General features: G+C 40.2%; 2 protein-coding genes across 4 annotated transcripts in view; both read left to right on the forward strand.

Annotated features, from left to right (window-relative positions):
- Positions 1 to 6076, forward strand: part of LOC109003427 (protein NO VEIN) — a 34357-nt gene extending 28281 nt beyond the window's left edge. Inside the window, exons 9-13 of one of the 2 annotated variants that reach the window (XM_035692069.1) lie at positions 8 to 120; positions 2032 to 2431; positions 2516 to 2833; positions 3805 to 4062; positions 4455 to 6076. In XM_035692069.1, the coding sequence (XP_035547962.1) occupies positions 8 to 120; positions 2032 to 2431; positions 2516 to 2833; positions 3805 to 4062; positions 4455 to 5576 (2211 nt within the window). In that variant the 3' untranslated portion in view covers positions 5577 to 6076. The remainder of the gene's footprint in view (positions 1 to 7; positions 121 to 2031; positions 2432 to 2515; positions 2834 to 3804; positions 4063 to 4454) is intronic. The other variant, XM_018981541.2, reaches the window with a different exon arrangement.
- Positions 6077 to 6942: 866 nt separating this feature from the next.
- LOC109003431 lies at positions 6943 to 15864 on the forward strand. Of its 2 annotated transcripts, none has more exons than XM_018981545.2 (2): positions 6943 to 7440; positions 15386 to 15864. In XM_018981545.2, exons 1-2 carry the CDS (start codon positions 7021 to 7023, stop codon positions 15554 to 15556), a joined length of 591 nt encoding a protein of 196 aa, XP_018837090.1. In that variant the 5' UTR covers positions 6943 to 7020; the 3' UTR covers positions 15557 to 15864. The 2 variants fall into 2 exon arrangements, with proteins under 2 accessions (XP_018837090.1, XP_018837091.1); XM_018981546.2 differs by lacking the exon at positions 15386 to 15864 and adding an exon at positions 14787 to 14877 and having other exon boundaries at positions 6953 to 7440.
- Positions 15865 to 22305: the final 6441 nt, after the last annotated feature.

Consider the following 22305-nt stretch of genomic DNA (forward strand, 5'->3'; position numbering starts at 1 on the left):
GAAACAGGTGAGAAGTGGAAACCTAGTTAGCAATATTGGGTTTAAGATTAAAGTTATATTGGATGACGTTTTGGAAATTCTAAAAGTATGGAGAAGATCCAAGACACCTTTTAAGGCCAGGTATTTTTGCTTCTTATAATTTGATATTTGTTGTTATTAACTGTTCTTTTCTGTTCGCCGTGTGCTCGCATTTTTTACTTCATGGGATTTTATCTTTTATTCTTTGTCTTTGATTGAACTCTTCATGCATATTTTGTAGTGTTCTCTCTTTTTCACATAAAAATTCCCTTATGTTGGCCTACTATTTCTTTTGTTAGTAAGAATAACATTTCTTTTGTGGCATGTTATTGGTATACCAATCCCACTTCTAGATGAATATTGGACCATATATAGGTTTTGCCCAGTATTATCTTTAAAATAGTCACAAATGGCTTAAGAATAGTGCACTTTTTTTTTTATAAGTAAGACGTAATTTGATTGATATAAAGATAGGCATAGCCCAAGTACACTGGAGGTATACATATGAGTACACCAAATTAAGAACTAGAAACTGTTACATAGTGCAAAATTTTGATTATAGGATTGCTGTACAATAATGCCACCTTCGTGGTCTTCTCAAAGCGACTCTTCAAACAGATATCAGTGCTTTTTTTTTTTTGATAAGTAGATATCAGTGCTTTAACCACGCGATATTACGTAATTAGCGATTATGAGCTGTGTGCACTTGAAATTACTCTTCTAATCATTCTGTTACTCCATTTTCTATTTTCTTTTTTTTTTTGATAGGTAACGTTGTCTGATTTTTTCTTTGAAATGGATCTTTCAGTTTCTTATGAAATCTATTCCCAAATCTTTTTTCCCTCCTCTGTCTTCTAATCATTCTGTTACTCCATTTTAGTTCCCTTTGACCCCTCAGTGATTAGTGATCATATTGTATCATTCTACCAGAATCACATTGTACATATTGCCACTAATCCAGTGTTTCATCAAAGGACCAAGCATGTAGAGATTGATTGTCACTTCATTTGAGATAATATATTGAGTGGTGATATTTCTACACCTTTTGTTAGGTCAGTGGACAACATGCAGATATATTTACCAAGTCTTTATGTCATATAGGTTGAAATTAATTTTGTTCCAGGCCAAGTTAATTTATTTGTTCCAAGCTGTGTTTACTATGACATATTTGCTCTACCTTGAGGGGGAAGTGTTAGAGGGCTATTTTCTTTTCTTTTTTTGATAGGTAACGTTGCCTGATTTGTTCTTTGAAATGGATCTTTCAGTTTCTTATGAAATCTATTCACAAATCTTTTTTCCCTCCTCTGTCAATGCTTTATGTTTCTTCCACATATATTATTCCTCTTTTTCAATACTTTCTTTTGTTTTATCAGGAGAATGACATTTTGTTATTCAGAATATGAATATTGGTTGCTTTTCAAGATTTCTTGTGGTACTACTCACTGTGGACTTGTATTAGTTGTTTCATCTATTTTTTTTCTCCTTTCTTTTACCACCTGCGACGATGATATCTTTTCTACCCATGGAACTCTTGTTTCCTATATATGCTTTTTACATATACTTCCTCAGCATTGTGGCATGGTTGTGTTATGTCTGCTATCCCTTTATCATCTGTTGAGACTAGAATTCTGAGAGACTGTCTCTCTCAGCCAACTAATTTAACCTCTAGTCCGATATCTGTAAATTACTTTACCACCATCTATCATCTGGGGTAAGCAGCCTTGCCGTTTAGACCTGCATTTTGAGTCTGAAATGATGTAGTGTACATTTTACATTGTTGATTGAATAAGAACTTATATCAATTTGGACATTTGTTTTGATTTGTCATGGCATTTGCCCCGCATGCCATCCTTTTGTTCTCTTCACATTGTGCTTTTCCTATTGACGGTTTCGTGGAATGTTATTCGATGACTCCCATCCCCATCACCCCTTTTCTTTTCTTTTATTTTTTTCCCCTCTCTGGGTAAGCAAACCTGCTCATCTAAATGGGAACCAACATTCTTTTCATGCCAGCATATCACAAATGTCAAACTTGTACACATTCATTTGGAATGAAATGGCTACTTCAAAGCAGAAAATTAAAGAGGAGTTGCATTCAGGACCTTTTATATTTGTTCCGTATGCCTCCAGCTCTAGTCTTGAGGATGTGTTACCTGGTATATTTTTATCTCCTGAAGAAGTATGTTGGCATGATTCAACTGGTTCTCTGGATCAAATGAAGGAAATCCCTCTTTGCAGTTTGACAGAAGTTACTCATCACCCCTTGAACAAGACGCTGAGCAGTACTTATCCAGGACTTCGTGACTTTTTCATTGACGGCTGCGGAGTACACGAGACTCCTCCTCTCCGTAGCTACTTACAGATTTTGATGCAGTTATCTGCTATTTCTTTGCCTTCACTGTCAGCTAATGCAGTAAGTGACCAGCTTTGTAAGTAAAACTTTGCCTTTGATAATTGTTAGTTCCAGTACAACCTAAATGTTCCTTTCATATCACAGGTTTTTCAAGTTTTTCTCAAGTGGAGTGATGGATTGCAAACTGGAATCCTAACTCCGGAAGATGTCATTTACTTGAAAGAATGTCTTTTGAAATTGGAATTAACGGTGCTTCCAACTGAACAAGATAAGTGGGTTTCCCTGCATCCTTCTTTTGGCCTTGTGTGCTGGTGTGATGATATCAAGTTATGGGAGCAATTTAAGAATGTGGATAACATTGATTTTCTGTACTTTGGCAAACTCAGTGAGGTTGAAAAACAGATACTTCAGGCAAAAGTTTCTGTCCTCATGCAAGCCTTGGGGATTCCAGCTCTCTCAGAGGTGATCTCTCTCTGTCTCTCTCTCTGAGTTAACACTCTCTTTGTTAACACTTCATGATTGTACTTACAGCTTTTTTAACACTTCCTATGTCATTTAAATGTATTCCTGGAATTTTTGAAAGTTTCTCCATGGTTCCAAACTACTTGTATAATCTTATAAAAGCCTTGTATGGATATGATACAAAGAATTGCATCTTATGTTGTGCACAATGAGATACTGGGCTAATCTTTGAACTATTTTGGATTTATTCTCCCTGCTCAGTTCCTTAATGTTACTGTTATGGTCTATTTACCCCATGCACTTTTTTCTAATAATTTATCAATCCATTTTATTTTTATTTTTTAAAATTCAACTTGTTTAAAATCCTTTTTAATAAATTTAGGACTTTGTTTATTGTAAGTTATCAGAACTCCACTTAAGATATGGCTTCTGCCTAGCATATCCCGAGAAAAGGAATTACCTAGACTGGAACAATTATAGCTCCGATTACTTCTATTTTCTTAAGGAAAATGCAGTCATATGCTTGGGGTAGTAATAGAGAATGATTTTTTTTATAGGTAATCTAGATTTTTTTCCATAAGAAAAGGAGGCATAGCCCAAGTACACATCATGTATACATGAGAAGTACCTAACTAGGGTGTAATAGAGAATGATATAGTTGCCTTTACTTTGATTCTGACACTTTTTCATTTCCTTTTTCCGTACTAAGGAAAAGCTGGATATCACATGTGATGTAGTCTTTACCTACATAACTGTCCTCTCTAAGGATTAACTTGCACCATAGATCAGACTTAAGATATTTAATTCTAAGTGGGAGTTGACATCATCCAGTGTGAGATTCTGTTTTAAGAAAATAGAGTGCCCTATATTGTCAGTCTGGAGAGGAGAGGAAAATAAAGTTTGTCAAACCAAGAATGGGCTATATAATGTGATTTTAATTTTCCTTTCCACATTGTTGCATTTATGTGCAGGTTGTAACTCGTGAAGCAATATATTATGGTCTGGCAGACTGTAGTTTCAAAGCTTCATTGGTGGGCTGGGCTCTTCCTTATGCTCAGCGCTACTTCTGTAGTGTACACCCGGATAAATATATTCAACTCAAACAATCTGGATTCGATTTTCTTAATCGCTTACAAGTTGTTGTTGTTGAAAAGCTGTACTACAGGAATGCTATAAAGAGTGGGTTTGGTACATCGAAAAAGCGAATTGAATGTGGCTGTCTTCTGCAGGTCTGTATTTAGACCAGCTGTTGTTTGTTAATGTTCTGGGGTTTAAAAAGACAATCTTTCCAACCCCTAGGGGTTGGCTCAAGCGGTAAATGTATTGGTCTTGGTGGTATGCTCCCTCCGGGTTTAAGGTTTGAATCCTCTTATGTGCAAACAATTTCTAGGGGCCATCTGATTGGGGGAACTTCCCCTTGAATTACCCGAGGTGAACTTGCTCCTTGCCAAGGGCCTGTGCACCCCCGGGATTGGTCGGGACTTTGTTCTCGGACTCCCGGTGTCAATACAAAAAAAAAAAAAAAGATAATCTTTTCATGATATGTGGCATGATTTTGGAATAGTAATATGTTGTATGCCTACTTTTTTTAATTACATCCATATTTATATGATTTTTGTAGGATAACATTTTGTACGCAACCCGAGATTCCGATTCTCATGCCATATTTACAGAGCTGTCTCGTTTGTTATTTAATGGAACTCCTGATTTGCACTTGGCAAATTTCCTTCACATGATCACAACCATGGCTGAATCAGGTTCCACTGAGGAGCAGACAGAGTTTTTCATCTTGAATAGCCAAAAGATGCCAAAGCTTCCTGATGAGGAATCTTTGTGGTGCCTCTCATCTGTGCCTTCTTCGACAAAGAATGATGATTCACTCCTGACAAGTTTTGACTCAGAAAAAATGGATGAGCAAACTTATCCAAGGTCCAAAAGGAAAGCAGAAAATAACCCAAACTGGCCGCCTGTGGATTGGAAAACTGCACCAGGTTTTAATTATGCTCGTGCAAATGGTTTTAGGACACAGGCAACAAGTGCACAGCATGGTTGCGGCCCACACAAGAAAGAGGATGATGATTCTGAAGGCACAGTCGTGCGAACTGATAATGTTGTTCCTATCTCAATCGATGATGATTGGATCATTGAAGATGATTCAGCCACAGCTTCAACAGCTTTAGTTTTGTCAGATAACAATTTGGAAGATCAGTCTGACCAAGCTTGCAACCAGACTGATTCTGGTATGGAAGTTGAATTTGATCCTGCTGATTTTGATATTACAGCTGATGACCCTGAGTTGGATTCATCCAATTTTCACAAGAGAGACCAACTTAGAACTGGCACACCCAATGCAACGCAAGCTGCACGTACGGGGAGACTGGGTGAGCTAGTCGCTTTCAAATACATTATTGGGAAAGCTGGTAACACAGTTGTGAAATGGGTTAACGAAGATAGTGAAACTGGGTTGCCCTATGACATTGTCGTAGGGGAGGAGAATTGCAGAGAGTACATTGAAGTTAAAGCAACTAAATCCCGTAAAAAAGACTGGTTCAATATATCAACAAGAGAGTGGCAATTTGCGGTGGATAAAGGTGAATCATTCAGCATTGCACATGTTTTATTAAGTAATAATGCTGCCAGGGTTTCCCTATACAAAAATCCAGTAAAATTATGTCAGTCAGGCAAGCTACAGTTGGTTGTTATGATGCCAAGGCAGCAAAAGGATTTCTACATTGTTTCCTAAGGTGCACTCGATTTTATCTGTGCTGTCTGCAAAATTGGCTCTAAGTCTCTAGCCAAACTACGACTGCCTTCACAGAAACTGACTGAAATTACAGGTTTTAGTATGCGGAATACGCCGGGGAAAGATATTGCCGCGGCACTTGAACACTCTTTCGGAGTTGCAAAAGAACGCATGCGCATCAACTTCAGAGGGAAGTATCATTGGGCTGAGTGAGTATAGGATTTGGAGGAGCTCCCAGGTGGAATTTCTTTGAAATGGTTGCCGAAATCAATGGGGTCCTGTGAAATGAAGGGTCCTAACAAATAAATTGATCAGCGTTCATAGATGAAAATTTGTCACAGGCAACAGTGTATATGTTTATGTTGTTAATTCTCGTCCTTCAATTTAGACATGAGAAAATAATTCCTGTAATAAAACGTATAGAAGTTGTTTGTTGCTTTTAGCTTGAACGATTTTCTAATTGATCTCTTGTTAGAATACGGCATTGGCGATTTGATCAATCTTTCCATTTCGATTCTTTTTTTTTATATATATATTTCTTAGGTGGTTTAATCTTGTTCTCTGAACAAGCTCTATCGGAATTACTTGGACTTTTTTGGTTCATCGGATGAACAAACAAACCCTTGCAGGACTGTCCACTTGTTCAGTTGTAGACGGTGTCTGGTGAGGTTATCGTTGCACCCTGTACGTTGATGAGCCAGCCGTATACACTGATTCAGGACCAACCAGGAGGGCTCGACCCAAAAAGACAAACCGGCCATTTAAGACCCAATCCATTAGGTTTAAAATAAACCAACAATGTCATGCATCCCACCACATCAGCATTGTAAAGCCTTCAGGATATAAGATATTTAATAAAAGAATAAGAATAATTCTATTTAAAGTCTTTTACACTACATAATGTTCAATTATTATAATTTAATTTAGAATATAAAATTTAAAAGGGATAAATGTCTGAGACCCACTAATATTAAATATACCTAAAATAACTAGTAGTTCAAGGACTCAAGCGTGTGCAAAACAATTAGGTAATGAACATACTAAGAAAAAGTGTATTTAGAATGCATATGTCTCACGCATTCTTTTTAAAAAAATTAGGATTTATTATTAAATAAATAATTTTTTATGTAGATCTCAAATTGGTCCTAAATCTCTAAATATCATTTCTCAAGTTTACAGTGCCCCATTCTGTTTATTCTCTTTTTACTTTTTATTTTTGATTTTTACTTATTATATGATACCAAATAATTAAAATGAAAATAAATAGTACTTTCTTAGGGAAAAAAAAACGTGAAGCCCGAATCGACGAAGCCCAAAGATGTTGAAAACCTGGAGTCCAGTGGATTAATGATTGATCCAAGCCAGGTTGCTCCGTCGAGAATAATAACATCTCTCACATTTTATCACACGCTCTGTGGCTCTGTACACGAGAAGCCAAGCCCCAATGGCCATTTGTGGCACCCTCCGCCGTACAAGCAGCCAAGTCTCCAGAAATCTCCTCCGCAACTTCTCCAGTACTTCCAACCCGCCCTCCCACCGCAACAACCACCAACACACCCACGAGTTCCTCCAGCCCAATGACTTCGTTGGCAGCTGGTGGCACTCCGACCCTCCCAAGGACCCCAAGGATGCCCAGCGCAGGCTCGCTCTGCTCCGCCGCGACTACGCCAAGCAGGTCAAACTGATCCGCAAGGAGTATATTCACGAGGTCGAGCTCATGCGCCTCGAGCAGCAGCGCAAGGACGACGCCCACAGAGAAGCGCTTAGGCTCGCCATTGAGGAAAAGAAAAAGCTCAAGGCCGAGGCCGCCAAGCTCCGAGCCCAGGAGCGCAAGGCCGCCCTCGAAGAGTTCCGCCAAACCCTTGTACGTCTTCTCTCTCCCCCTCCCCCTTCTTTTTAAATTTCTTATGGTTTCTTGGGGAAATGTTATTTGGATTTTCGATGCGAGGAAATGGGGCCTAATTTATATGTATAGATTTAGATTTCTTATGGTTCCTGTTTGATTGCTGTGAGAATCTGGAAAAACAATCCGAATTGTTGGATTTTTAGTTTTTTCATTAACTGGGCCAAAAACAAAATGGAAACTTTAACAGCTGTTTGGATTAGTCACTTCTTTTTCATTTATTAAATCTGGAGAGACAAAGGGAAAGAAGAGAAACTATAACTAAAGAAATGTTGGAAAGTAGGGAAAGGCCCTTTAAATTACTACTGAAGATACTAGGTGATGCTCTTGTACTTGGGGCCTATCTTTGTCATCAATAAAATTTTGTTTGCTAATAAAAAAACATTACTGAAGATGCAATTTTTCTTTCTTTCTGCGATTAAATTGGAGGGCGAAGGAAACATAGGAAAATTAGAAAATTGAATTTGGAGAATTCTTTTTTTTTTTTACAAGTAAGAATATATTAATATCAATAGGAGTGGCCAAGTAAACTGAATTCCCCCCAACCACTCCCTTATTTGGAGTCAATAACAGCCCTCCATAATGACTCTCCTTCCTGATGGTACCACCACAACCATTTCCCAAGAAATGCCTTATTAAAAGTCGTCAGCTTTCGGGCACCCTAGCCTCCACATGGGATTGGGGAGCAAACCGTATCCACAAATCTTGCTGCTTGCAAACACGTTTTCAAAGTATAAGTGCCCTTTACCCCCTTGAGTTATGTTTTATTCTTGATAAATGAAAATTTTATTAATAGAAGTCTAGGCGAAGCTCAAGTACACGTGACGTATATAAGAGAGTTCGAGTCGTAATTATTGGTACTAAGTTAAACCTTTTAGTTATCTGCTGCCTTTATTAGCTGATTTTTTTAAGTGCCATTATTAGCTTCATTGAGAATATGATCCGTTCCATTTAGGCAATGGCTAGCTTCAGTAGTGGCAAGTAGTCGTAACTATTTGATGGATTCGTTGAAAAGTTCACTCATAAAATTTCTCTCTTAAAAAGTTTTCTCTCCGTACATTTCTTCTTCGTTGGCTTTTTTTTTCTGCTTGCTGTTGGTAGTGCTGTGTTAATGGCTACAACGCATTGTGGTGATTAGGGTATTAGTCCAGGTTGAGTTATTGTGTTGGTTGGCTAGGATGGGGTTGTGCAGAGAGGTGGTTATTGATCAGAAAGTTTTTGAGTTCAGAAAGGAGAATGATAAGTGGTGGAGAATCATTGAGAGCAGCCGCCATGGGGTGAAATACATTTCCTTGGACCATGAAGCCTTGGGATGGTTGGGTTCAATGGTTAGGGACTGTGCAGCTACTTTGGCCCTATAGAGTTCCTGAGAACTTGTAGAAAGGGAAATAATGTTTTAATGGTGAGGAGAGGTTATAACAACAACATCTGTTTTATATGCATTTCAGAATTTGGGCATGAAAAGAGGAGATGTTTGCTATTGGTGCCGGAAGGAAGGAAGGGAGAGGGGTGGAGGAACTTTGGTGTTACTCTTAAGGAGCTCAACCCTCCTTCCTTTGTTTCGAGTGTGAGAAACAGAGGTGGTATGGTTCAAGATGGGAGCCCAAAGATGGTTAGGGGTGGTGGTGGTGCTCCTTTGTGGACGACAGTTGGGGTGCAATCGTACAGTCAAGCGCTCCAAACACAAAAGGGCCAGGCTCAAGCAATGAGTGCTGGGTTGCCAGGCGTGGGAAGTGCAAAGATCGTGCATGGCAGTGTACTGTTAGGGCCAAATCAGGAAAACATTTTAAGGGTGTTGGGGGAGATGGAGAAAAAAGTTGGGAATTTATTAGAGGAAATAGATTGGTTAAAACGCTGCGTTAAAGGCAAGGAGGTATTGAGTCGTGATTCGGGGGTAGAGTTGGGCCCGTTTGTGGGCTTCGAGAAACCTGGGCTTGGTTTTTGTAAAGGCTCATCGGCTGATATGGGCTTGGCTCTAGGCCAAGCCGTAGGCCCAAAAATAAAAACTTGGCGGGCTAAGCAGCTGGATACCGAAATATCAATCCAGTTGCCGGGCCAGTCTCCGATGGCTCCGATAAGCGTCGTGCCTGTCTTCCCACCGGCACAGAAAGAACCGCCGGTCACGGTCGAGCTCGATAGTGTGCCGGTAGAGTCTTTTAGGCTGAGAGTTTTGGAGGATGGCGAGATCGTAGAGGATGTTGTTGCGGTGGAGATCGTGAGGGCTGATCCTCTGTTGTCACAAGGTGGGTTGTTGTCGTGGAGTGCACAGACCCAGCCGTGCGTGGTGGTCGAAGGCCCACATGTAGCCTCTTGGTCAATCTCGCTGGTAGAAGATGGGTTTTGGGTGAGCTACCGTCACTGAGTCGTGGGTTGTTTTTGGGAAATACACAGTTTTTGTTGTGTGGGGGGATGGAAGGCACAATGGTGAGCCCTGTGCAGTCAGCTGTGTATATCCCGATACTGGGGTCTCTGATAGACCCTCTATCATTGGAGATGATATCTTTTGAAGAGAATAAGGTGGGAGATGGGGCTGTAAAGTTAAATTTGGTTGTCCCTGTCAGTGGGGAACTAGATTCAGTGTGTGGCTCGGAGTTGGCTGTTTTTAGTCCTGTAGATGAGGAGGGGTCAGTCCAACTCCTTTGTGTACACTCCCTCCAAGTTCTAAATATGGGAGTGGTTCGTCAAAGTGGGTTTTCAAGAAAGTAGAAAAGATTCAAGCTGTCATTGGGATTTCGTTTGGAGGCTATGAAGAATAGTTTAAGGCTCTTCTTGTAGCTCTTGAGGATAGCCATTGAAGTCAGCTTCAAAGCGTGATAGGGAACATAAAAAGTTAACGTGCTCTGTTAATTATGATGTGAAAGAAGGGAGTGGTGGAAGGGATAGATTGAGAGAGAGGGGCAACATAGTTTTATTATGAAGCCCAAGATTCTATCATGGAATGTTCAGGGGCTCAATGATCGCAATAAACGCGGTAGTATTAAATCGTTATTGCGGTTGTGGAAGGGGGATGTAGTATGTTTGCAAGAAACAAAATTGTGACACATTGATAGAAAAATTGTGAGAAGTTTATGGGGGTGCCCGTATGTGGGATGAACTTATTTGGCCTTGGTGGGAGCCTTAGGTGGAGTGTTACTTATGTGGGATAAAAGAATGGTTGAGATGATTGAGGAGTGTATTAGAGAGTTTTCGGTTGCGACTTCATTTAAAAATGTGGTGGATGGATGGGAATGGGCATTTGCAAGTTCTTATGGTCCTAACGTGGATAGGGTTAGGAGAGAGATGTGGGAGGAGTTGGCGGGTTTATACTCCTTATGGGATGTGCCATGGTGCATGGGGGGTATTTTAACACTATTTGCTTTCCTAGTGAGCAATCAGGGCATCATCGACATTCTATGGCTATGGAGGAATTCAATGAATTCATTTTTTATCTAGACCTCATGGATCTCCCTGTGGTAGGAGGAGAGTACACTTGGTCAAATGGACGGGTTTGATTGAGATTTGATAGATTCCTGGTATCTCCCTCGTGGGAAGCTAAATATCCAGAAGTAAGTCAGAAACGACTAGCTCGAGTCAGTTCAGATCATTTTTTCATTCTTTTGGATTGTGAGGGTATACACAGGGGGCGCAGATATTTCAAGTTTGATAAGATGTGGCTTACAGCGGATGGGTTTGTAGAGATGGTATGTGCTTGGTGGGCTTCGTATCAATTTATTGGTACCCCTAGTTATATTCTTGCAGGCAAATTGAAGGCTCTTAAACAAGACTTGAGAAAGTGGAATTTGGAGGTGTTTGGTCACATCGACAATCAGAAGGGTACACTGATGGAGGAATTGCAAGACTTAGAAGAGAGAGTTCTTGGGAGATAATTCAGAAGATGTGGCATTGAGGAAGGGCATGGTTTTGGCAAATCTGGAGAGGGTTTTGTTGTCAGAGGAGACTTCATGGCGTCAAAAATCCAGGGCTCTTTGGTTGAAAGAAGGTGATAGGTGTACGAAGTTCTTTCACAAAGTGGCTAATTCACATAGGCGTAACAATGCTATTGAGTCTCTTAAATCAGTGTCTCAGGTACTAGCTTCTCCACCCGAGCTAGAAAACCATATAGTTCAGTACTATGAGACCCTTCTCTCATAATCGGTTCCTTGGAGGCCAAAGCTTGATGCTTTGCATTTTGAGGCAATTGACCCGCAGAGTGTAAGTGTGTTGGAGAGACCTTTTGGTGAAGAAGATATTTATAAGGTCATTTTAGGTATGGCTAAGGATAAAGCGTCGGGACTGGATGGGTTTACAATGGGTTTCTTTCAAACCTGTTGGGACATGGTAAAATGTGATATTTTGCAGATTTTCAATGAATTTCATTCTTTCTAAAAGTTTGAAAAGTCACTGAATGTGACCTTTATTGCTCTCATTCCCAAGAAACATGGGGCACATCTATTGAAGACTTTAGGCCTATAAGTCTAGTTAGTAACGTTTACAAGATTATTTCAAAGGTGCTTGCTAATCGGCTTAGTCCGGTGTTAGAACATATTATCTCCAAGTCCCAGAACGCCTTCATTCGAGGGAGACAAATTCTTATTCAGTACTCATTGCAAATGAGTGTTTGGACTACATATTACGGGAGAGAGGTTTAGGTGTTTTGTGCAAGCTTGACATGTAGAAGGCATATGATCATGTGAATTGAGATTTTCTCTTATATTTGCTTGAGAGAACTGGTTTTGTGGATAGGTGGATTGCATGCATGCGCCATTGTATTTCAACCACTCGGTTCTCGGTTCTGGTTAATGGCACACCTGCTGGTTTTTTTTGACAGTTTGCCGGGATTGCGGCAGGGAGATCCTCTATCTCCTTTTCTATTTGTTATAGTCATGGAGGCTTTAAGTAGGATGGTGCAGGCTGTTGTTGGAGGAGGTTTCTTATCGGGATTTCAGGTGGGCAATGGTTCTGGTGGTTCCATTATCATTTCACATCTTCTTTTTGCAGATGACACGTTAGTATTTTGTAAAGTGACTAGTAGCCAGATCCAAACTTTACGAGCTTTGCTACTTTGCTTTGAAGCAATGTCAGGGTTAAAAGTGAATCTGGGTAAGTCTGAGATAGTTCCTGTGGGCGAGGTCTCTAATATCCTAGGTTTGGCAAGCCTTTTGGATTGTACGCTGGGAGCAACTTTCAAGAATAGAGCTATATGGGATGGAGTAGTGAAGAAGATAGAGAAAAAGCTGGCTGGTTGGAAATGAGTGTATTTATCAAAAGGTGGTCGCCTCTTCCTTATCAAGAGTACACTCACTAGCCTCCCTACATATTTTCTATCTTTGTTTCCTATGCCTGTAGGGATGGTGAACAGAATGAAGAAACTCTTCAGGGCATTTTTATGGGGAGGTATGGGGGAGGAGAAGAAGTTTCATCTTGTTAGATGGAAAACTGTATGTGCCTCAGTTGTGAATGGGGGGTTGGGAGTGTGTAACCTGAGAATGTTTAATAAAACTTTATTGGGAAAATGGCTCTAGAGATATCACCTGGAGAGGGGATCATTGTGGAAGGAAACTATTGATGCTAGATATGGGGTTGATTGGGGTGGTTGGTGTTCTAAGAAAGTGAGAGGGAGGTATGGTGTAGGTTTATGGAAGTACATAAAGAAGGGATGGCTAGGTTTTGTAAATCAAATACGCTTTGTAGTTGGTGAGGGCACTTGTATTAGATTTTGGTGGGACGTGTGGTGTGGAAATTATGCATTGGAAAGGGCTTTTCCGGCCTTATATCATATTGCAGTTAACGGGGAAGCTTCAGTGGCGGATGTGCGTGTATACTCTCATGGTGTGCAGCAATGGCATGTTCTTTTTATTAGGGATTTCCATGATTGGGAATTACCTATAGTTTCAGAATTTTTCAGCTTATTATACTCGATGGAGATTCCTACAGCACAACGAGATAGTTTGAAGTGGCGGCTTAATAACCACAAGATATGTACAGTGAAGGCGTGTTACAGCATCTTAACAACACAACTTGGTAGTATTCAGTTTCCTTGGAAGAGTATTTGGAGGTCTCGTGTGCCTTCGAAAGTAGTTTTTTTTGTATGGAGTGTTTCTCTTGGGAAGATATTGACCACATAAAATTTGAGAAAGAGAGGTTGTGTGGTGTTGGATTGGTGTTACATGTGCAAAAAGAATGGAGAATCTGTGGACCATCTATTATTACACTGAGTTAACAAGGGTGTTGTGGGATGAAATCTTTCTAAGGATTGATGTTGCTTGGGTTATGCCTATGAGGGTGGTGGATTTGTTGGGTTGTTGGCCAAACATGCAAGGCAGTCATCAAGTGGTAGCAGTATGGAAGATGATTCCGTTGTGTATTATGTGGTGTATTTGGACGGAAAGAAATGCACGTTACTTTGAAGATAAAGAACACTCAATGACCAAGTTGAAGAATTTTTTTCTCCATACTCTAATGTGTTGGTTTTCCACTATTGTATTACATGGGGATAATGTTTAGGAATGCTTGTCTTTATTTTACCATCTTTAGAATGTAGCTAGGAGTTCTTATGTATACTTTATGTGTACAAGGACTATGTCTATTTCATTCATATATATAATATCTTTCTTTTACTGATAAAAAAAAAAAAAAAAAAAAGCAGTGCCATGAATTCCTCCTCAAGCCTTCCCATGATATCACCACAAAATGTCTAAAGAAGTTCTGCAGAATGCATTACCCGGGCTGATGTTTCCATCCCTCCCTTCAGGCTGGTCCTGATCTTTGGAAGACAGAAATTCAATAGCTGACAGCATAAAAGTTCCTCCTTGGAAGGCTTGCCAGCATACAAATTAGACCCTGCATTCATATTTTGATCACATCCAATCACTAGGGGCAATTCACTCTTCTTGCTTGAGTTAGTGCTCCTCCCCTCCCGCCACCACCTCAAAAAGGAACTCAGGTCTTATGCCCAAAGAAATCTCCCCACCCCCTCTAACACCACTTATCAGTTTCCTGGATCTGTTCCCAAACCAGTGGAAACATCATTCTCTCAATGCCCAGTGATCACCTCCAAAACCCGTATGCACCACAGAGATTGGGGGAGAGAGTGTGTGAAATGAGTATTGTGGTTCCACGCCTTGTGAGTGGAGCTTTTGACCAACCAGGCACGTCCTTTTTTCTTGATCACCAACCAGCTGAAAAGGGGCAATGCATCCAGGAACTATTACAATTCTGGCTTGAAAACCACTTTTTGAGGTTGCTGTGAATAGGATCCCAATACCATTTATTGCCCAGCTTGAAAACCTTTGCAAGAGATGACCTTGTGCTCTCGGGTGAATATGTAGGCTTTAATCACTTACTAGGCTCCCCACCAAACCCAATAAGGTGGACTGTGTCCTGGCCTGGCTTCTACTACCATCCTGCTTTTCCATCTAAGGTAGGTAGCACCTTCACCTTCAATGTTTATTGCAGAATATAAACATAAATTTGCATATGATATTTTCCTGTTTAGCATGTGAATTTGAAATAAACTAGTTTTGGTTATTTATCCTTTTGAAGGTCCTATGTTCCTTCAAGTAATTTTAAGAGATTGTCGAGTAATGTAGGGAGTTTCTGTGCCAATGCAACTGTTTGTGCTATCGTGAAAATCTGATACAACATGGTCAAAAGCTTGATGCCAACCTCTGTAAAAAAACGCATGTATGTACTTACTTGTATGCATGACAGATATGATGAGATTTTGATCATTAGACATCCATCTTGTTTGTGAACTGTATACACTTGAACTCGACAATCCAAGTCTACCACATGTTATGTTGGGGGCAGAATTGTAAATATATCTCCTACTTCATTTGTGTCCAAACAAACAGAAGTTATGTTCTCTTACTTCCCTTTTTTGACCTCCTATATTATATATATATTTTTTTGGTTGGTATAAATGCAGTTGAAAGAAAGAACTGAGAAACTTGAAAATTGGAGGATGAAAGAAAAAACAAAGGTAGAGAAGAAGAAAGAGAAGAATAAGCTGCTACGCCACAAAAGTTCCTTGTGGATTGATGAACCTGAGCTGGCGGGTAAGGTACTGAATGCTATTGTTGATACTACACCCCTCTGAGTCCCTCTCAGTTACTTAAAGTTGTTGATACTTCGAATATTGGGTTCAATCCATCAAGGGTAAGTACGTTTTAAAAACATTTTGAGACATCAACCCAATTTAAGCTAGAAATGCTGCCTCTGTGTGTTTCTGTAGGTCCGTCGTACCCTCTCCTCCTATATGCGGGATTTGATTGAAGGAGTGTTTAAATTTCTCTTGGCAAAAGAGGAAAGCTTGATGTCCTTTTCTTTTGCGTTGTTCTCTAGTATTTGTTTCAATACTTAAATCTGTTCCCTATCTCTCCAATAGAGCAGAAAGAAACATGATCACTGCTTCACTGCTCCAATAGACAAGAGAGGCGTACTGTCCGGCTTGGAAAGCAATATATTTCCAAAAGAAAATTAATAATTATCATAAAAAAAAAATTCTAACATCAGGACCATTACTCATGAATCGTTTTGTTTTGTTTTGTTTTTTTTTTAATTTAAATGTTTGGGCAAAAAAATCCACAGAGCGTCATTACTATAATCTATTAAGAGCATAATTTGCCCTCGGCTTAGTGGCGTATGAATGTTAGTTTGGAAGAACGTCATGCGTACCCCGCTGCAAGGTAGCGAACCATTTTCTCAGAGCATCTATAAGGCCAGAAGGATGCATGGGATTTTTGATATGGCGTGTTGGAAAACTTTGGAATATAAGAAAGAGTACACATAATTATTCTTTGAGATGTGACAAGTAGGCCTGCACATCGTCCAACCCGAGTTGATTTTTGCCCCGACCCGACCGAATGCCATGTCTGATGGGAACCAAGGTGGGCTGCAAAAAAAATTTAAAACAAAAAGTAGGCTCCCGTCTCAAGAACCCAGATTACAATGGAGGAACGTCACAAAGGTTGTGATTTACCTTTGATAAGTTCAAAATTTCAATTAAGAACAAGAGGAGTAAAATTCAACTCACAATGAATAAATTCATCAAATTTTATAAAATTTCATAACATGAGGCAACAAAGGGTATTTAAACCAAAATCTATTCTTGCGGGTTCATATTAATGTCCAAACCAACCCGATACGAAATACTCGGGTCAGGTCAAAACCGAATACGCGTGCTAAAAACATATCTAACGTTGGGAAAGAGAATATGTTGCTTGTCACTTTTGAGTTTCTGGCCTTGGGAAAGAGAAGATAGAAAGAGAAGGAGAAATGGTGGGCATTACGGGTCAGATGAAGAGCGAAGTGGCAGAGACGAAATTGAGGAAGAAGAACGAGGAGCTGGAGAGGGAGCTGAGGAAGAGCCAGGAGAGGGAGGAGCAGATGAGAAGGAGTTGCAAAAGGCTTGGGAGAGGCTTAGAGTCGTCGAGGAGGCAGAGGAAAGGCTCTACTCGCAGCTCGGTGAGCTCGAGGCAAAGTCCGTCCACCGGGCCCGTGAGTACAACGCTCGTCTTCTCTCCCTCGTCGATCAGCTCTCCCGTGCCACCCACCAGTCCGCCTTCGCTTGTTAGCATCAACCCGATGCCCATCCTTTTCCATCTTTCTGTGCATTTGAGTCACTTAGTAGATTTGGGTTGGTTGGTTCAATTAATAAAAGCTTCTTTATTTTTCAGAAATGGATTCGTGTTTTTGCTCTTTCGTTTAGAAATTCCTGGTGTGGGTCGGCTACATTTTGTTTCTGCACAATGGCCTTTAGAGCAAAAAGAGAAGTTGGCTGCCCTAGGGTTTTTAAGAGTGAACACTTGAAAAATGCTAAGAGTCAGTTTGCCCTGTCATTTATCGGGTTCGACCCGACACTGAAGCCAAACCGTATTTTGTCGGATGGATCTGATCGGGTGAGATGGGTTGCTCGATCTAACATGTTTTTTGCATAGGCCTAGTGACAAGAACTCAAAAGCTTGACATTCTAAACTTATCTTCCATTAGTGCCTTGAGGCCCTTAGTGAAGCTAGGAGACTTATCACCCTTCTTGGCATTAGGCCTGCAACCTGGCCCGAGGAATCTTGTTTATGGTGCCAAGCCGAACCGAATTGACCTAAACAAAAATAAAATCAGGTTGAACCCATAGGACCCGAAAAAAAAAAAAAAAAAATTTACAAAATCTATGTGATCTGAGTCTCAGATCTACAATCATCCTCAAATTCAAGAACAGACCCATCTTCATTTTCACGAGCATGCCAGAGTACTGATTTAACTCTCAAACGAGGGAATTCAACTCCCAGCTTTGCGCATGACTGCATGTCACAGATTCATCCTTGACAGCAACTTTCTAAGGCATAGTAGCAAGAGACATTATTCTTTTGCTGGCAGAGTTGGTGTTTTGGTTTCCCGTGCTAAAAACTAAAAAGGGAATATTATGGGTATCTGAAATTATATGTAGTTTGCTTGTTGTTGCAACTACTCTAGGATGGTCTGGCCTGGCCTGTATGGAAATGACATGGGTTTTTATAGAATTTCAGGTGCATGCATGCAACTTCGTTTGGTATTGATGTGAATAAAGAGAGAAAAAGGGAAACGAAAACATCACCATCACCATCATCAATGTGTTGTGTTTGGAGTTTCTCAAAACTCAACCCTAACCTTCACTTCGTAGCTTCAACAAAACATCTCCCCACTCTTCTCTGCAATGCCCAGTGACCCTCTCCCATCTCCCCTTCCTCAAGAGGCCATAACAAACGTCAAACACACTTAGTAACTTGCCCTCTCTCTCTCTCTGTGCTAGCTGTTTCTGGGTGGATGCTAGCTAGGAATTGAATTTAAACACATGCACCTCTGCCCATCCTTGTAGAGAACGAAGACAAAGAGCTTCAACTGGTCAGCGAAATGGCTTTTGATATTAAGAAAATTCATATCTTCTCCAAAACTCGTCGCTTCTCCTTCTTTTGCGGGTGTTTATCATGAAATAGTCACTCTGTTTCTGTAGCAGCACTTTATTTTTGCCATGCGACAGTCTCCTACGTAGACACCTCGTACAATGAAGGCAACCTCGCGTACAAATTGATCGGCAAGTTGGAGATGGGAGGTCATCCTGATTTGGGCGACTAGGGCTTGAGAATTGAAGATAAGTATGCTTTTATAGTAGGACAGGGTGACACCCAAAACACAAACCCGCTACTAGTCGGGTTGGAGATCTGAAAAGATGAAACCCGATAAAAGTCAATTCGGGTCGGGTCGAGTTATTTTAATCGGACTCAATGGGTTATCGGATTATATGCACAGCCCTACTTGGCATCACCCAAACTAAACCCATCTTGGCAAAGAATTCATTTGACAAGATCATGACAATCTCACAATGAATTAGCAAACGATCAATAGACTCCCTACTTTTCTTAAGCTTAGGGATTTTAGGGTAGGACGCGAAAAGTTCTTTGGAGCCATGTGAATATAAAGATGGAAGAAGGGAAGATGGAATACACGCCAAAAGAAGTTTGAAGAGAAATGGAAGAAGCGCGAAGAGCTCTGAGAAAGGAAAAGAAGGCAAAGTGGGCTCCAACGACCGAGGGGGGATTTAAATCGACCCCAGTGATGGTTGGAATGTCAAAGTTGTGGGAACGCACGCGCCCCACGAAGCGGGCAAGATGTGCATGAATCCCGCAGCATGTACTGTACGATGCGACATGGAGAGGAGCCACCTAACACCATCAATGCTGAGGAAACTTGAAGGATGCAATCAAGTGCAAAATCCAACTGTCAAAAAACGTGCCAATAAAGTTGGGAGGGGAACCGTCACCTAATATCGTTAAAATGACAAAAAAACTATACGGACATAATCTAGAGCCCGGAACTTGACAAGTAGAAGAGCCGGGAGAGTAATAAAAGTCCATTTCTAGGGAAGAGGACCTCAATGATAGCCGGAAGATGTATAGTATAAAGGCGAAGGTAAGAAGGAATTCTCATCGGACTAATCCGATAAGAATTGGCAGGGTAACTGTAAGGGAGTTTTCCCTCCTATCAGCCCGTATAGCAAGCCCACGAGGGACCATGGGGGAGGTAAGTCAGAGAGCTCGGCCAAGCCCAGCAACCCTCCTCTAAAAGGAGTCAGTGGGGCTCTGCCGAGTACTCGGCCCACTAGCAAAACTCACCTACGAAGCAACCCACGTATAGGGAAAGCGGAAAGTAGGGGTAGATGGGACTCGCCGCCCTGGCACCACCCTAGTGACACCCTACCCTAGGGAACCTACACAGGCAAGTCGGTGGAAAATATGGAGAGCCCATGATCTCCTGACAGCAGGCATGGAAAGGCTTAACGGGGAACGTCTGCAGGGTAAAGTGAGTCAGGGAGCCACACCGCATTAATGGTGCCACTCCCTGGACTCTACGTCGCATTAATGAGGCCGCCCCAGAAGCCACGCCACATTAAATGATTCTGACTAAACGAACAGTGGAAAGGACATAGGCTCCTCAAAGTCAGATATGAGTTGTCCCCACCATAAACCTAGTATAAAAGTTGACCCCCAGGTATGAAAAAGTTTCTCTGATTCCTCTAAGCTCACACGCAAACTACTAAGGAGATATATTATTTTAGCATCGGAGACTCTATAGCCTCCACCAAGACCCCCCACTCTTCGTGTTTTCTTAAATATGCAGATGAAAAACTCAAAATCCGAGTTGCTGGAACTAGACCCAAAGGCGTACGAAATACGACGTTAACACAAACCACCCTCAAACTACCATGTCCCCTCAAGCTTTCAGTTTAGGCTATCACCAAGCAATTACAATGGACCCCTTTCTCCCTTTAACATGACAAAATCATTCCTAAAACTTCACAACACCCCCCCCCCCCCCCAAATCTACTCCTTTACAATGTACCAAGCATTTCCAATCTACTCCTTTTTCAATTAAAAAATAAAATAAATCAGAAAAAAATAAAACAATTAAAATTTGACGAACATAAAAATTTGAAAAAAAAAATCCAGGAGAAATAAAAAAAAAAAAAAAAAAAAAAACGTAATATATATATATATATATATATATATAAGCATGACCATTTTTTAAAAATTGACTTTTAAATTTGTAGTGTTTTTTACATGTTCATGGTTTTTAATGTTTAATGTTTTTTTAATTTTTGGTTTTATTGTTTACGTTTGTTTTTCTTTTACTTAATTTGTTTCTTGAATTTTAAGAAACGGGGGTAGATTGCACCATTTTGGTAGTTTGGGGGAACATTGCAATGCCCATAATTAACTGATACAGCTCCACATTTTCAGTATTCTTCCAGTACCAGTACTTCTCCCACTCAGCCTCAGGCCGCGTGTAGCAAGAAGCTGTCATTGAGACATGATATCCTATAGGTGCTTCAAATCTCTTCAAGGGTGCTGTTCTTATCCCAATTCTTCATTCACAAGCACAATCTTTTTGACGGTACGTAGAGCCTCAATTATGCTGATACTGTATCACTCGAGGGACATACAAAAATGCATGCATACATAAAAAAACTTGAATAAAAAAAAAAAAAAGGGGAACAACGACATGAAAATGTTGGTTCTTCTCACTTCGTATGGAATTGTCGGGAACCAAACAGAACAAAAGAAAGTTAAAACATGCAGAGAAGGGGGGAGAGGGAGTTACAGCTAAAGATGTTGGATGTGGAACGTTGTTAACGTAAGGCATGCAAAGCACTGGTGATAAAGATGTTTCGCTTGCCATCAATCGAAAGATTCGGGGACTTCCGATCACCAACGACGTCGTACGTTGGTGCCCATAATATATTATAACTCTTTCTCAAGCTTCGTATCTCCGTAATCTAAGAAGTATTTTAGCTTCTTGTTTTGGCTTCTCCGTCGTTTCTGCTACGCTAGAGTCTCTGCTACAATGGCTGCAATGTTTATAGGAAGAGGGAGAAAATTAAAATAAAGGTTCATTCTCACGTTCCTTGGCTCTGCTGGTAAGCGGAGCGGACCGTTGCACGCAGTTTGCCTTGATCCAGGTGAGTTAATTGTTTGTGGCATGGAGTCTGAATCGAAAGAAAGTCATTGTAATTATCCATTTTGGTGCATCAAGCAAGACATCTCCACCTTCACTACCTTTATATTATCTACAAGAGTGCTGCTATATCTAAAAAAAATTACATAAAAGCAATCACATAAATTAATGTGGTTTCATCTGATTCGTTAGATTTATTTTACAATAAAAATAATTTTATAATATGACGAATCACATCAAGCCACATCAATTTATAAGATTAATGCTTTTGTATAATCCTTTTGTGGTTAGAATCTATAATTTATGAAAAACACGAACATGGTTGGATACCTAAAAGATCATGAAAAGTGATGGAAAACATTTTACATGAGGCTCACACGCCGACAAAAGTAAACCATTTTATCCTCCCAACCTTATCGCTCCAATTGACCGTTTGCCATTTTTTTTTTTTTTTTACTTAGTGATTAAGGAAGTGATTTTAAGTATATTGGAATATTTTTTTATTTTTTTTAAATACTTAAATATATTAAAAAATGTGAAAAAAAAAATGAGGGGCGGTAACTTTGAGCGGGCTACTTTGAGCGGCTGAGTAGCCCGACTCTTAGAAATATAATTTGTTGTTATCTTTCTAAATAAAAATAATTCTATATTCATAAACGGCTCAATTAATAAAATAACTAAACTTCAAAATTAAAATTCTTACTCCTTTACATTGTAGGACTGTTCAAATTATTATACCCCATTTGATCTATTATGTAAATTGAATGAGGATCAAGAAGGTCAAATCCCCTCCTTAAGCGATGGCACAAGGGGATAGCTGCACCATCATCCTAGGTGAATGATCCCCACCAACCTAGGAGG

This window comes from Juglans regia, chromosome 7 (assembly GCF_001411555.2).
Source record: "Juglans regia cultivar Chandler chromosome 7, Walnut 2.0, whole genome shotgun sequence".
NCBI classification, from domain to species: Eukaryota; Viridiplantae; Streptophyta; class Magnoliopsida; order Fagales; family Juglandaceae; genus Juglans; species Juglans regia.